Source organism: Scyliorhinus torazame, chromosome 10 (assembly GCF_047496885.1).
Source record: "Scyliorhinus torazame isolate Kashiwa2021f chromosome 10, sScyTor2.1, whole genome shotgun sequence".
NCBI lineage: Eukaryota > Metazoa > Chordata > Chondrichthyes > Carcharhiniformes > Scyliorhinidae > Scyliorhinus > Scyliorhinus torazame.
In genome coordinates this window covers 105,616,219-105,631,881 of record NC_092716.1, presented here as the reverse complement: position 1 = coordinate 105,631,881, position 15,663 = coordinate 105,616,219, and the positions used below count along the sequence as shown (strand labels likewise).

The window sequence follows — 15,663 nt, the reverse complement described above, 5'->3', positions numbered from 1 at the left end:
GATGGCCCTGTCCCCGGCTCTGACGATGGCCCTGTCCCCGGCTCTGACGCTGGCCCTGTCCCCGGCTCTGACGCTGGCCCTGTCCTCGGCTCTGACGCTGGCCCGGTCCCCGGCTCTGACGCTGGCCCTGGAACCGGCTCTGACGATGGCCCTGTCCCCGGCTCTGACGCAGGCCCTGGAACCGGCTCTGACGATGGCCCTGTCCCCGGCTCTGACGCTGGCCCTGTCCCCGGCTCTGACGCTGGCCCTGTCCCCGGCTCTGACGCTGGCCCTGTCCCCGGCTCTGACGATGGCCCTGTCCCCGGCTGACGCTGGCCCGGTCCCCGGCTCTGACGCTGGCCCTGTCCCCGGCTGACGCTGGTCCGGTCCCTGGCTCTGACGCTGGCCTGGTCCCCGGCTCTGACCCTGGCCCTGTCCTCGGCTCTGACCCTGGCCCTGTCCCCGGCTCTGACCCTGGCCCTGGAACCGTGTCTGACTCGGACTCTGAGACTGGCTCTGACGCTGGCCCTGTCCCCGGCTCTGACGATGGCCCTGTCCCCGGCTCTGACGCAGGCCCTGGAACCGGCTCTGACGATGGCCCTGTCCCCGGCTCTGACGCTGGCCCTGTCCCCGGCTCTGACGCTGGCCCTGTCCCCGGCTCTGACGCTGGCCCTGTCCCCGGCTCTGACGATGGCCCTGTCCCCGGCTGACGCTGGCCCGGTCCCCGGCTCTGACGCTGGCCCGGTCCCCGGCTCTGACGCTGGTCCGGTCCCTGGCTCTGACGCTGGCCTGGTCCCCGGCTCTGACCCTGGCCCTGTCCTCGGCTCTGACCCTGGCCCTGTCCCCGGCTCTGACCCTGGCCCTGGAACCGTGTCTGACTCGGACTCTGAGACTGGCTCTGACGCTGGCCCTGTCCCCGGCTCTGACCCTGGCCCTGTCCCCGGCTCTGACGCTGGCCCTGTCCCCGGCTCTGACGCTGGCCCTGTCCCCATCTCTGACGCTGGCCCTGGAACCGGCTCTGACGCTGGCCCTGTCCCCGGCTCTGACGATGGCCCTGTCCCCTGCTCTGACGCTGGCCCTGGAACCGGCTCTGACGATGGCCCTGTCCCCATCTCTGACGCTGGCCCTGGAACCGGCTCTGACGCTGGCCCTGTCCCCGGCTCTGACGCTGGCCCTGTCCCCGGCTCTGACGCTGGCCCTGGAACCGGCTCTGACGCTGGCCCTGGAACCGGCTCTGACGCTGGCCCTGTCCCCGGCTCTGACGCTGGCCCTGTCCCCAGCTCTGACGCTGGCCCTGTCCCCGGCTCTGACGCTGGCCCTGGAACCGGCTCTGACGCTGGCCCGGTCCCCGGCTCTGACGCTGGCCCTGTCCCCGGCTCTGACGCTGGCCCTGGAACCGGCTCTGACGATGGCCCTGTCCCCGGCTCTGACGATGGCCCTGTCCCCGGCTCTGACCCAGGCCCTGTCCCCGGCTCTGACGATGGCCCTGTCCCCATCTCTGACGCTGGCCCGGTCCCCGGCTCTGACGCTGGCCCTGGAACCGGCTCTGACGCAGGCCCTGTCCCCGGATCTGACGCTGGCCCTGGAACCGGCTCTGACGCAGGCCCTGTCCCCGGCTCTGACGCTGGCCCTGTCCCCAGCTCTGACGCTGGCCCTGTCCCCGGCTCTGACGCTGGCCCTGTCCCCGGCTCTGACCCTGGCCCTGTCCCCGGCTCTGACGCTGGCCCTGTCCCCGGCTCTGACGCTGGCCCTGTCCCCGGCTCTGACGATGGCCCGGTCCCCGGCTCTGACGCTGGCCCGGTCCCCTGCTCTGACGCTGGCCCTGGAACCGGCTCTGACGATGGCCCTGTCCCCGGCTCTGACGCTGGCCCTGTCCCCAGCTCTGACGCTGGCCCTGTCCCCGTCTCTGACGCTGGCCCGGTCCCCATCTCTGACGCTGGCCCGGTCCCCGGCTCTGACGCTGGTCCGGTCCCCGGCTCTGACCCTGGCCCTGTCCCCGGCTCTGACCCTGGCCCTGTCCCCAGCTCTGACCCTGGCCCTGGAACCGTGTCTGACTCGGACTCTGAGACTGACTCCGATGCTGGCCCTGTCCCCGGCTCTGACCCTGGCCCTGGAACCGTGTCTGACTCGGACTCTGAGACTGACTCTGATGCTGGCCCTGTCCCCGGCTCTGACCCTGGCCCTGTCCCCAGCTCTGACCCTGGCCCTGGAACCGGGTCTGACTTGGACTCTGAGACTGACTCTGACGCTGGCCCTGGAACCGGCTCTGACGCAGGCCCTGGAACCGGGTCTGACGCAGGCCCTGGAACCGGGTCTGACGCAGGCCCTGGAACCGGGTCTGACTCTGGCCCTGGAACCGGCTCTGACGCTGGCCCTGTCCCCGTCTCTGAAGCTGGCCCTGGAACCGGGTCTGACGCAGGCCCTGGAACCGGGTCTGACCCTGGCCTTGGAACCGGCTCTAACGCTGGCCCTGTCCCCGTCTCTGACGCTGGCCCTGGAACCGGGTCTGACGCAGGCCCTGGAACCGGGTCTGACTCTGGCCCTGGAACCGGCTCTGACGCTGGCCCTGGAACCGGCTCTGACGCTGGCCCTGGAACCGGCTCTGACGCAGGCCCTGGAACCGGGTCTGACGCAGGCCCTGGAACCGAGTCTGACTCTGGCCCTGGAACCGGCTCTGACGCTGGCCCTGTCCCCGTCTCTGACGCTGGCCCTGGAACCGGGTCTGACGCAGGCCCTGGAACCGGGTCTGACCCTGGCCTTGGAACCGGCTCTAACGCTGGCCCTGTCCCCGTCTCTGACGCTGGCCCTGGAACCGGCTCTGACGCTGGCCCTGGAACCGGCTCTGTCCCTGGCCCTGGAACCGGGTCTGACGCAGGCCCTGGAACCGGGTCTGACCCTGGCCTTGGAACCGGCTCTAACGCTGGCCCTGTCCCCGTCTCTGACGCTGGCCCTGGAACCGGGTCTGACGCAGGCCCTGGAACCGGCTCTGACGCAGGCCCTGGAACCGGCTCTGACGCAGGCCCTGGAACCGGGTCTGACGCAGGCCCTGGAACCGGCTCTGACCCTAGCCCTGTCCCCGGCTCTATCCCTGGCCCTGGAACCTGCTCTGACGCAGGCCCTGGAACCTGCTCTGACGCTGGCCCTGGAACCGGCTCTGACGCTGGCCCTGTCCCCGGCTCTGTCCCTGGCCCTGGAACCGGCTCTGACACTGGCCCTGTCCCCGGCTCTGACGCTGGCCCTGGAACCGACTCTGACCCAGGCCCTGGAACCGGCTCTGACCCTGGTCCTGGAACCGGCTTTGACCCTGGTCCTGGAACCGGCTCTGACGCTGGCCCTGGAATCGGCTCTGACTCTGACCCTGACTCTGACCCTGGCCCTGGAGCCGGCTCTGACCCTGGCCCAGGAACCGGCTCTGACCCTGGCCCTGACCCTGACTCTGTCTCTGACTCTGGCTCTGACCCTGGCTCTGGAACCGGCTCTGACTCTGACCCTGGCCCTGGAACCGGCTCTGATCTGACCCTGACCCTGACTCTGTCTCTGACCCTGGCTCTGACCCTGGCTCTGGAACCGGCTCTGACTCTGACCCTGACTCTGGAACCGGCTCTCACCCTGACTCTGACCCTGGCTCTGACCCTGATTCTCAACATGACCCTGGCCCAGGAACCGGCTCTGACCCTGGCCCTGACCCTGACTCTGTCTCTGACCCTGGCTCTGACCCTGGCTCTGGAACCGGCTCTGACTCTGACCCTGGTCCTGGAATCGGCTCTGACTCTGACTCTGAGACTGACTCTGACCCTGGCCCTGGAACCGGCTCTGACCCTGACCCTGGAACCGGCTCTGACCCTGGCCCAGGAACCGGCTCTGACCCTGGCCCAGGAACCGGCTCTGACCCTGCCTCTGACCCTGGCTCTGGAACCGGCTCTGACTCTGACCCTGGCTCTGGAACCGGCTCTGACCCTGGTCCTGGAACCGGCTCTGACCCTGGTCCTGGAACCGGCTCTGACCCAGGCCCTGGAACCGGCTCTGACGCTGGCCCTGTCCCCGGCTCTGACTCTGGCCCTGGAACCGGCTCTGACGCTGGCCCTGTCCCCGGCTCTGACTCTGGCCCTGGAACCGGCTCTGACCCTGGTCCTGGAACCGGCTCTGACCCTGGTCCTGGAACCGGCTCTGACCCTGGCCCTGGAACCGGCTCTGACCCTGGCCCAGGAACCGGCTCTGACCCTGGCCCAGGAACCGGCTCTGACCCTGGCCCAGGAACCGGCTCTGACCCTGCCTCTGACCCTGGCTCTGGAACCAGCTCTGACTCTGACCCTGGCTCTGGAACCGGCTCTGACCCTGGTCCTGGAACCGGCTCTGACCCTGGTCCTGGAACCGGCTCTGACCCAGGCCCTGGAACCGACTCTGACGCTGGCCCTGGAACCGGCTCTGACGCTGGCCCTGTCCCCGGCTCTGACTCTGGTCCTGGAACCGGCTCTGACCCTGGTCCTGGAACCGGCTCTGACCCTGGTCCTGGAACCGGCTCTGACGCTGGCCCTGGAATCGGCTCTGACTCTGACCCTGACTCTGACCCTGGCCCTGGAGCCGGCTCTGACCCTGGCCCAGGAACCGGCTCTGACCCTGGCCCTGACCCTGACTCTGTCTCTGACTCTGGCTCTCACCCTGGCTCTGGAACCGGCTCTGACTCTGACCCTGGCCCTGGAACCGGCTCTGATCTGACCCTGACCCTGACTCTGTCTCTGACCCTGGCCCAGGAACCGGCTCTGACACTGGCCCTGGAACCGGCTCTGACGCTGGCCCGGTCCCCGGCTCTGACGCTGGCCCTGTCCCCGGCTCTGACGCTGGCCCTGGAACCGGCTCTGACGATGGCCCTGTCCCCGGCTCTGACGATGGCCCTGTCCCCGGCTCTGACCCAGGCCCTGTCCCCGGCTCTGACGATGGCCCTGTCCCCATCTCTGACGCTGGCCCGGTCCCCGGCTCTGACGCTGGCCCTGGAACCGGCTCTGACGCAGGCCCTGTCCCCGGATCTGACGCTGGCCCTGGAACCGGCTCTGACGCAGGCCCTGTCCCCGGCTCTGACGCTGGCCCTGTCCCCAGCTCTGACGCTGGCCCTGTCCCCGGCTCTGACGCTGGCCCTGTCCCCGGCTCTGACCCTGGCCCTGTCCCCGGCTCTGACGCTGGCCCTGTCCCCGGCTCTGACGCTGGCCCTGTCCCCGGCTCTGACGATGGCCCGGTCCCCGGCTCTGACGCTGGCCCGGTCCCCTGCTCTGACGCTGGCCCTGGAACCGGCTCTGACGATGGCCCTGTCCCCGGCTCTGACGCTGGCCCTGTCCCCAGCTCTGACGCTGGCCCTGTCCCCGTCTCTGACGCTGGCCCGGTCCCCATCTCTGACGCTGGCCCGGTCCCCGGCTCTGACGCTGGTCCGGTCCCCGGCTCTGACCCTGGCCCTGTCCCCGGCTCTGACCCTGGCCCTGTCCCCAGCTCTGACCCTGGCCCTGGAACCGTGTCTGACTCGGACTCTGAGACTGACTCCGATGCTGGCCCTGTCCCCGGCTCTGACCCTGGCCCTGGAACCGTGTCTGACTCGGACTCTGAGACTGACTCTGATGCTGGCCCTGTCCCCGGCTCTGACCCTGGCCCTGTCCCCAGCTCTGACCCTGGCCCTGGAACCGGGTCTGACTTGGACTCTGAGACTGACTCTGACGCTGGCCCTGGAACCGGCTCTGACGCAGGCCCTGGAACCGGGTCTGACGCAGGCCCTGGAACCGGGTCTGACGCAGGCCCTGGAACCGGGTCTGACTCTGGCCCTGGAACCGGCTCTGACGCTGGCCCTGTCCCCGTCTCTGAAGCTGGCCCTGGAACCGGGTCTGACGCAGGCCCTGGAACCGGGTCTGACCCTGGCCTTGGAACCGGCTCTAACGCTGGCCCTGTCCCCGTCTCTGACGCTGGCCCTGGAACCGGGTCTGACGCAGGCCCTGGAACCGGGTCTGACTCTGGCCCTGGAACCGGCTCTGACGCTGGCCCTGGAACCGGCTCTGACGCTGGCCCTGGAACCGGCTCTGACGCAGGCCCTGGAACCGGGTCTGACGCAGGCCCTGGAACCGAGTCTGACTCTGGCCCTGGAACCGGCTCTGACGCTGGCCCTGTCCCCGTCTCTGACGCTGGCCCTGGAACCGGGTCTGACGCAGGCCCTGGAACCGGGTCTGACCCTGGCCTTGGAACCGGCTCTAACGCTGGCCCTGTCCCCGTCTCTGACGCTGGCCCTGGAACCGGCTCTGACGCTGGCCCTGGAACCGGCTCTGTCCCTGGCCCTGGAACCGGGTCTGACGCAGGCCCTGGAACCGGGTCTGACCCTGGCCTTGGAACCGGCTCTAACGCTGGCCCTGTCCCCGTCTCTGACGCTGGCCCTGGAACCGGGTCTGACGCAGGCCCTGGAACCGGCTCTGACGCAGGCCCTGGAACCGGCTCTGACGCAGGCCCTGGAACCGGGTCTGACGCAGGCCCTGGAACCGGCTCTGACCCTAGCCCTGTCCCCGGCTCTATCCCTGGCCCTGGAACCTGCTCTGACGCAGGCCCTGGAACCTGCTCTGACGCTGGCCCTGGAACCGGCTCTGACGCTGGCCCTGTCCCCGGCTCTGTCCCTGGCCCTGGAACCGGCTCTGACACTGGCCCTGTCCCCGGCTCTGACGCTGGCCCTGGAACCGACTCTGACCCAGGCCCTGGAACCGGCTCTGACCCTGGTCCTGGAACCGGCTTTGACCCTGGTCCTGGAACCGGCTCTGACGCTGGCCCTGGAATCGGCTCTGACTCTGACCCTGACTCTGACCCTGGCCCTGGAGCCGGCTCTGACCCTGGCCCAGGAACCGGCTCTGACCCTGGCCCTGACCCTGACTCTGTCTCTGACTCTGGCTCTGACCCTGGCTCTGGAACCGGCTCTGACTCTGACCCTGGCCCTGGAACCGGCTCTGATCTGACCCTGACCCTGACTCTGTCTCTGACCCTGGCTCTGACCCTGGCTCTGGAACCGGCTCTGACTCTGACCCTGACTCTGGAACCGGCTCTCACCCTGACTCTGACCCTGGCTCTGACCCTGATTCTCAACATGACCCTGGCCCAGGAACCGGCTCTGACCCTGGCCCTGACCCTGACTCTGTCTCTGACCCTGGCTCTGACCCTGGCTCTGGAACCGGCTCTGACTCTGACCCTGGTCCTGGAATCGGCTCTGACTCTGACTCTGAGACTGACTCTGACCCTGGCCCTGGAACCGGCTCTGACCCTGACCCTGGAACCGGCTCTGACCCTGGCCCAGGAACCGGCTCTGACCCTGGCCCAGGAACCGGCTCTGACCCTGCCTCTGACCCTGGCTCTGGAACCGGCTCTGACTCTGACCCTGGCTCTGGAACCGGCTCTGACCCTGGTCCTGGAACCGGCTCTGACCCTGGTCCTGGAACCGGCTCTGACCCAGGCCCTGGAACCGGCTCTGACGCTGGCCCTGTCCCCGGCTCTGACTCTGGCCCTGGAACCGGCTCTGACGCTGGCCCTGTCCCCGGCTCTGACTCTGGCCCTGGAACCGGCTCTGACCCTGGTCCTGGAACCGGCTCTGACCCTGGTCCTGGAACCGGCTCTGACCCTGGCCCTGGAACCGGCTCTGACCCTGGCCCAGGAACCGGCTCTGACCCTGGCCCAGGAACCGGCTCTGACCCTGGCCCAGGAACCGGCTCTGACCCTGCCTCTGACCCTGGCTCTGGAACCAGCTCTGACTCTGACCCTGGCTCTGGAACCGGCTCTGACCCTGGTCCTGGAACCGGCTCTGACCCTGGTCCTGGAACCGGCTCTGACCCAGGCCCTGGAACCGACTCTGACGCTGGCCCTGGAACCGGCTCTGACGCTGGCCCTGTCCCCGGCTCTGACTCTGGTCCTGGAACCGGCTCTGACCCTGGTCCTGGAACCGGCTCTGACCCTGGTCCTGGAACCGGCTCTGACGCTGGCCCTGGAATCGGCTCTGACTCTGACCCTGACTCTGACCCTGGCCCTGGAGCCGGCTCTGACCCTGGCCCAGGAACCGGCTCTGACCCTGGCCCTGACCCTGACTCTGTCTCTGACTCTGGCTCTGACCCTGGCTCTGGAACCGGCTCTGACTCTGACCCTGGCCCTGGAACCGGCTCTGATCTGACCCTGACCCTGACTCTGTCTCTGACCCTGGCCCAGGAACCGGCTCTGACACTGGCCCTGGAACCGGCTCTGATCTGACCCTGACCCTGACTCTGTCTCTGACCCTGGCTCTGACCCTGGCTCTGGAACCGGCTCTGACTCTGATCCTGGCTCTGGAACCGGCTCTGACTCTGACCCTGGCCCTGGAACCGGCTCTGATCTGACCCTGACCCTGACTCTGTCTCTGACCCTGGCTCTGACCCTGGCTCTGGAACCGGCTCTGACTCTGACCCTGACTCTGGAACCAGCTCTCACCCTGACTCTGACCCTGGCTCTGACCCTGATTCTCAACATGACCCTGGCTCAGGCACTGACTCTGACTCGGGCTCCAGTTCATTCTCCTCTCTCACCCCTAGATTTCTATTGATTTCAGGGAGTGTGCATTTGCTGGCAACAGTTGAACTTTTAGTGTCTCTGGGTTAGAGAGAGAGGAAACAGTTACACAAGGTTCCTGCTATCGATGGCTGCCCGCCGGTTCATGCACCTCATGTTGGAATATCCATAGGAAAGTTCCGCCCAGAGTCACGAGTGGAGTGGATTGTGCCCAGGCAGAGGCAGCACCTTTGGGCAGGGAAGGAAGAAATCTGTGAATGTGACAGGAAGGAGATGGGGAAACCTAGAGGAAAGCCACCTGTGAAGGGGCAGCTCACACAGTTAACGTGTTGGAGAGGACAACAACAACCTACATTGAAATAGCACCTTTAATTAAATAAAACACCCTGACAGGTGAAAAACAACATTTGATACACAGCCACATGAACTATTAGGTCAGATGGCCAGAAGCCAAGTCAAAATGGTAGATTTTAACAAGTGTCTTAAAGAAGGAAAGTGAGCTAGAGAGGCAAAGAGGTGCAGGGGAGGTATTACAGTGCTTGGGGCCTAAGCGGCTGAAGGCACCTATGGTAAATTGATTAATTAGCGAAACTCCGGTCCCTAGGAGGGTTGTGGGATTGCAGGAGAATGATGATATAAACCCATGTATATTGGACGATGGGTTTTAATGGTTATGATTAAGCCTGAGGTGCTATATTTAAAGGGCTGGCCCCACCCATGTGACTTTCTGCTGTTGCCTGCCTTTGAGCTTTGACGTAGCTAATGGCTAAGGTTAAAGGTCAGATGTGTGGTCTCCTGCGGAGAAGGTGCTGTGGTAAAACTGACGAGTAGTTTGCACAGAGGAAATATATAGCCCTGACACTGTGTGTGTGTGTGTGTGTGTGTGTGTGGTGGGGGGGGGGGGGGGGGGGGGGGGTGGTGGAGAGAGAGAGAGAGGGGGGGGTGGGGGGAGAGAGGGGTGACAGCATTTATGGCTGTTCACTGCTTCCCCCTGACAGCATTTCATTGCTGTGAAGTGATGGATTAGAGAGCAAAACTAATGTACGACACTATAACCCTCGAGGGGTGTGGGGGAGGGCTGGGGTCAAAGAGAGATCAATGTGATTAAATTGAAAATCTAAGCCTTGCCCTTTGAAAGCTGCGGTGTCTCATTGAAAGCGTGTGTCGTTGGACCTAGTTTAGGCACTTTTTAATTTCCATCCTGGTGTTGATGCAATCGGATTTAATTAGAATTGGCAGTCCTGTTGCAAACAGGTTGTAAATCACCCACTTTGACCCTTGCCTACAGCAGCTGCCACTGCACAACCTGCATCGGCTCTACGTGTTTGACCATGAGGGATTTATATCCATTGCTGCCAATTAGTTGAAACACAATGAGCCAGGAAGATTCAATGTCGAGGCTGCACTGGGAGGGGTCAATCAGTTTAGTCAGGGGCCAGCTGCACATCAGCTGGGGATTGGATTGACCACGGGAAGAATTTCAGAGCTCTGACCATAACTGGGTTCTATCCGTCAGGAAAGGCTAGACAGGCGGAGGCTCAATTCTCCAGCAGAGACCATAAGAAGTAGGCCATTCGGCCCCTCGCCTCTGCTCCACCATTCAACGAGATCATGACTGATCAGAAATGAAAATCCTCAACTCCACTTTCCCGCCTTATCCCCATAACCCTTGATTCCCTTCCGGATTAAAAATCTGTCCATCTCAGCCTTGAACATACTTAATGACCCCGCCGCTACAGCCCTGTGCGGTAAAGAATTCCATAGGTTCACTACCCTCTTGAGAGAAGAAATTCCTCCTTATTTGTGTCTGAAATGGGCAACCCCTTACTCTGAGGTTATGCCCTCTAGTCCTAGACTCTCCCAGAAGAGGAAACAACTTCTCAGCATCTATCCGGTCAAGCCCCCTGAGAATCCTATAGTTCTCAATAAGGTGGCCTCTCATTCTTTTAAACTCCAATGAGTACAAACCCAACCTACTCAACCTCTCCTCATAAGAAAATCCCTCCATACCTGGGACCAACCTAGTGAACCTTCTCTGGACTGCCTCCAATTCCAGTATATTGTTCCTTAGATAAGGGGACCAAAACTGTTCACAGTATTCCAGGTGTGGTCAAACTAGTGTAAAGTTTTAGCAAGACTTCCCTATTTTTACACTCCATTGCATTTGAAATAAAGGTCAATATTCCATTTGCCTTCCTTATGAGGGGTGACCCGATAGAATCATTGAATCATAGAATTCCTACAGTGCAGAAAGAAGCCATTTGGCCTATCTATTCTGCACCGACCCTTTGAAAGAGCACCCTATTCCCTTGTAACCCCACCTAACCTACACATCTTTGGACTGTGGGAGGAAACCAGAGCTCCCGGAGGAAACCCGAGCAGGCATGGGGAGAATGTGCAAACTCCATACAGTCACCCAAGGCCTGAATTGAAGCCAGGTCCCTGGCGCTGTGAGACAGCAGTGCTAACCACTGTGCCACCGTGCCGGCCCATGAGGTTGTGAAGATAATGAAAAGGTTTAATAGGTTTGATGTAAAGAAGCTGTTGCATCCGTGGGGGAGAACAGAATCAGAGGCCATCAAAATAAGATGGTCACTGAGGGCTGGTTTAGCACAAGAGGGCTAAACAGCTGGCTTGTAATGCAGAACAAGGCACAACAGCGTGGGTTCAATTCCCGTACCAGCCTCCCTGAACAGGCGCCGGAATGTGGCGACTAGGGGCTATTCACAGTAACTTCATTGAAGCCTACTTGTGACAATAAGCTATTATTATTATTCAAGAAACATTCTTCATTTAAAACAGGGAATATTTAGTGAATAGATACATTTAGGGAAAACTAATTATGTACACGAGGGAGAAAGAAATAGAAGGATATGCTGATTGTAAGATGCAATATTGTAGGAGGAGGCTTTGGAACAGGAGGAGGCCATTCAGCCCATCGAGCCTCCTCTGCCAATCAAACAGATCATGGCTGAACAGCTACCTCTGACATTTGGCCCCACTATTCTCCTATCCCTCGATGTGATTAATACCCAGAAATCTATTGGTTTCTGTTTGGAACATACTTAATGATTCAGCTTCCACAGCCCCCTGGGGTAGAGAATTCTTTGGGTGAGACATAAACATCGGATGGGCTGAATGGCCTGTTTCTGTGTTGTAAACACTATGTGATGCAGGCTGGCCATTTGATGGGTACTCGAGTGGAGCCAATGTGAAATCAGTTCCAGGATTAATCTCTGCTAACTTGGGTATCAAATCGCATGCTGCCAGTGGCCCAAGGGAGTTTTAATGAGGAGTGCAGCAGGGGTGCAAAAGGTTAATGTTTTACTGTGTTTAATCTGACAGACAAGCTGTGGTACTGTCGCCTGTCACCCAATCACAAGGTTCTTCACTATGGAGATGTGGAGGAAGGAGGTGACAATCCAACCATCGAATGCCTGCAGGAGAAGAGTGCGTATTGCTCCCGGACTATTCCGGAAATAAATTCCACCTTTGGCTCTCCTTAAAATCAAATTGTGAAATACGTTTATTTTCATTGAGATGAACAGTTAGAATGTGGAACTTGCTACAATGCAGAATGGTTGCAGCGAATAGCATGGATTGCTTTAAGGCGAGCATACTAAATTAATGAGGAAGGACCAGAAGGATATGCTGTTAGAGTGAGGTGAGGTAGGTGTAGGGAAAGGCTTTATAGAGCATTAACTCAGACACGGACCAGTAGATGTTGAAAATCTAAAGAGAACAGTCACTGTATTCCAGAGTAATTCACTAGGTGACCTGGTCTGTTATCTGTTGCCAACTGGATTAGAAATCCATTGTCTCTACTCTTAGAACATAGAACATTACAGCGCAGTACAGGCCCTTCGGCCCTCGATGTTGCGCCGACCTGTGAAACCACTCTGAAGCCCATCTACACTATTCCCTTATTGTCCATATGTCTATCCAATGACCATTTGAATGCCCTTAGTGTTGGCGAGTCCACTACTGTTGCAGGCAGGGCGTTCCATGCCCTTACTACTCTCTGAGTAAAGAACCTACCTCTGACATCTGTCCTATATCTATCCCCCCTCAATTTAAAGCTATGTCCCCTCATGCTAGATATCACCATCCGAGGAAAAAGGCTCTCACTGTCCACCTTATCCAATCCTCTGATCAATCCTCTTTGTCCTGACCAATTCCATACCCATGTCACAGTGGTAACATCTTGGATATGTGACACGTTGATGACTTCACCAATTGGTGGCATCATAGACAGGCATCGCATTGGTGACATTATTAATTTGTGACATCACAGGTTGGCAAGCAACACATTGATGGCATCACCGATCAGTGACACCACAGGCAGGCAACACATTGGTGACATTATACGCAAACAACACATTGAGGCCAACACCGATTGGTGACATCACAGAGGCAGGCAACACATTGGTGACATCACCAATTGGTGACATCACTGATTATAGACATCATGATGGCATCACCAATTGGTGACTTTATAAGCAGGCAATACAGTGGTGTCATCACCGATTGGTGACATCACCGATTGTAGATCTCATGATGGCATCTGAGGTCCAGGATAGTGTGGTGACTTGGATACAGAAATGATGATGCAATGTTTCACATCTATACTCTCGAATTGTTTTGGGAAGATAGTGACCCTTTAACTACGAGGAAGCGATTTTCTACTCAGCAGATGGTGTGGTGGTATTATCACTGGACTAGTAATCTCAAGATCCAGAGTTATGCCATGGGGACCTAGGTTTGAATCCTGCCATAGCAGATGGTGAAATTTGAATTCAGTAAAACTCTGGAATTAAAAGTCTAGTGACGACTGTGGAACCATTGGCAATTGTAAAAACACAACTGATTGACTAGTGTCCTTTCGGGAAGAAAATCTGCCACAGCAATATGTTGACTCTTAAAATTATCTAACAAACCACTCAGTTCAAGGGCAAATCTGCAATTAGGGTTGAGTAAAAAATGCTGGCCCAGCCAGCGACAGCCACATCCAATTAATAAAAAAAGGTTGTTGTATGGGCAGCACGGTGGCACAGTGGGTTAGCCCTGTTGCCTCACGGCGGCGAGGTCCCAGGTTCGATCCCGGCTCTGGGTCACTGTCCGTGTGGAGTTTGCACATTGGGTTACGCCCCCACAACCCAAAGACGTGCCGGATAGGTGGATTGGACACACTAAATTGCCCCTTAAGTGGAAAAAATGAATTGGGCACTCTAAATTTATATTAAAAAAAGAAAAAAAGGTTGTTGTGATCTGCAATGCACTGCATAAGAGGGTGATAAGGCAGATTTGGTGGGAACGTTTAAAATGGAATTGGGTAAATTCTTAAGGGAAAAAAATGACAGGGCTATGGGAAAAGAGCAAGGGAGTGGGATGACTTGGACAACTCAATGAACTGGCTCAAAAATGATGGGCAAAATAGCCTCCTTTACTGTATCACTCTTTGATTCTGATTGTTTTTAGGCCAGGTTCCAGCTAGAGGCCTGTGATACAGGACACAGATGGGGACATATTGTGAATTCAAGAGAATCTGTAAACATGCCTGTGTTAGATTTTCGGGTGGGATAGATAGAATGGGTAAATTCTGAACAGCAGCACCAGCTGATTAAATACTCTGCCTCCCTTGCAGTTCCTGTGGCTGATATTAAGACTCTGGTGACTGGAAAGGATTGTCCCCACGTGAAGGAGAAGAGCACGCTGAAACAGAACCGGGTGAGTACAGGGAGGAGGAAGCACAGGTATCGCAAAGACCTGTTGGAACGTGACCCATCTCCCCCCACCCCTAGAATAAGCATGCTGATGGACAGACACCCTTTGAGCCACCCTGAATCCGTCAAGCTTTGACAGGAAGCTCCATGGTACTTCAAAATGGCTGAAGTGTTGGCACTGTCGGAATGTTCGCGTGGCTTATCGCGTGGATAAAAGGAAAACCCTGGGGAGGGCAGCACGATAACGCAGTGGTTAGCAGTGCTGCCTCACGGCGCTGAGGACACGGGTCACTGTCCGTGTGAAGTGTGCACATTCTCCCCGCGTCTGCGTGGGTCTCATCACCACAACCCAAAAAGATGTGCAGGGTAGGTGGATTGGCCACATTAAATTGCCCCTTAATTGGAGAAAAATAATTTGGTACAAATTTAATTTAAAAATTAAACCCTGGAGGTGCCCAGGGTCTGCTATAACAATTAGGATCATCCATTCAATAGAGAACAGTCAACGTGAGTTACCTCAGGTCACAGCCCACAAACTGCTCAAACTGTGTTCCAGTAATTTGGGATCAGGTGATATTCTCCCTGAAAGCACACCCTCAACAATAACTTGCATTTATGTAGCGTTAAAAAAGGAGGCAAAATGGCCCAGGGCACTTCACGGGATGTTTTAGTAAACAGAATTTGACACCAAGCCTCATAAGGTGATGTTCGCACAGATGACCAAAGGCTTGGCTGGATGGGACAATGGAAATGATCGCGAGCCGTAGAGATTTAGCGAGGGAATTTCAGAGCTTGGGTTTCAGGCAGCTGAAGACACAGGCACCAATGGTGGGAGTTGGAGATGCACAAATGGCCAGAAGTAGGGGGCGTAGATTCCTCAGATGGTTTGGTGGAGATTACAGAGATGGGGATGGATGAGGTCATATAAGGATGAGAATTTTCAAATCAAATTATCACCTTATAAAACTCCTCTACATTGTTAACTAGTCATGATGTGGAGATGCCGGCGTTGGACTGGGGGGAGCACAGTACGAAGTCTTACAACACCAGGTTAAAGTCCAACAGGTTTATTTCAAATCACTAGCTTTCAGAGCACTGCTCCTTCCTCAGGTTTGAAACAAACCTGTTTTTAACTAGTGTTCCAGCAGCGTAGAAAACTCTCAACAGTCTGTGAATTCAAAAACAGAATACGCTGCAAATACAGCACAAGTGTCAGTCAGAAACCAGAAGAACAAGAATGGGAAATATGAAGCTTTGTTCTGCTTCAGGTCACCTAAAGGTCCATAGGTTTCATTTTTAATAAGAACAATCACCTGATGTACTGTCGCTGCCAGAGTCCCTCAGGGTAATATCCTAGGCCCAACTATCTTCAGCTGCGACTTCCGGTTGCGGCAATGCTGAGCTAAGTCGCACGTTCGGC

The 15,663-nt window shown here is 58.3% G+C and overlaps 1 protein-coding gene across 3 annotated transcripts in view; it reads left to right on the top strand.

Moving 5' to 3' along the window:
* The window catches only part of elmo3 (engulfment and cell motility 3), a 248,612-nt gene that overhangs the window by 217,201 nt on the left and 15,748 nt on the right, over window positions 1-15,663 (top strand). For all 3 annotated transcript variants that reach the window (XM_072518566.1, XM_072518567.1, XM_072518568.1), the window contains 2 exons: window positions 11,866-11,970; window positions 14,165-14,247. In XM_072518566.1, coding sequence (XP_072374667.1) covers window positions 11,866-11,970; window positions 14,165-14,247 — 188 coding nt within the window. The remainder of the gene's footprint in view (window positions 1-11,865; window positions 11,971-14,164; window positions 14,248-15,663) is intronic.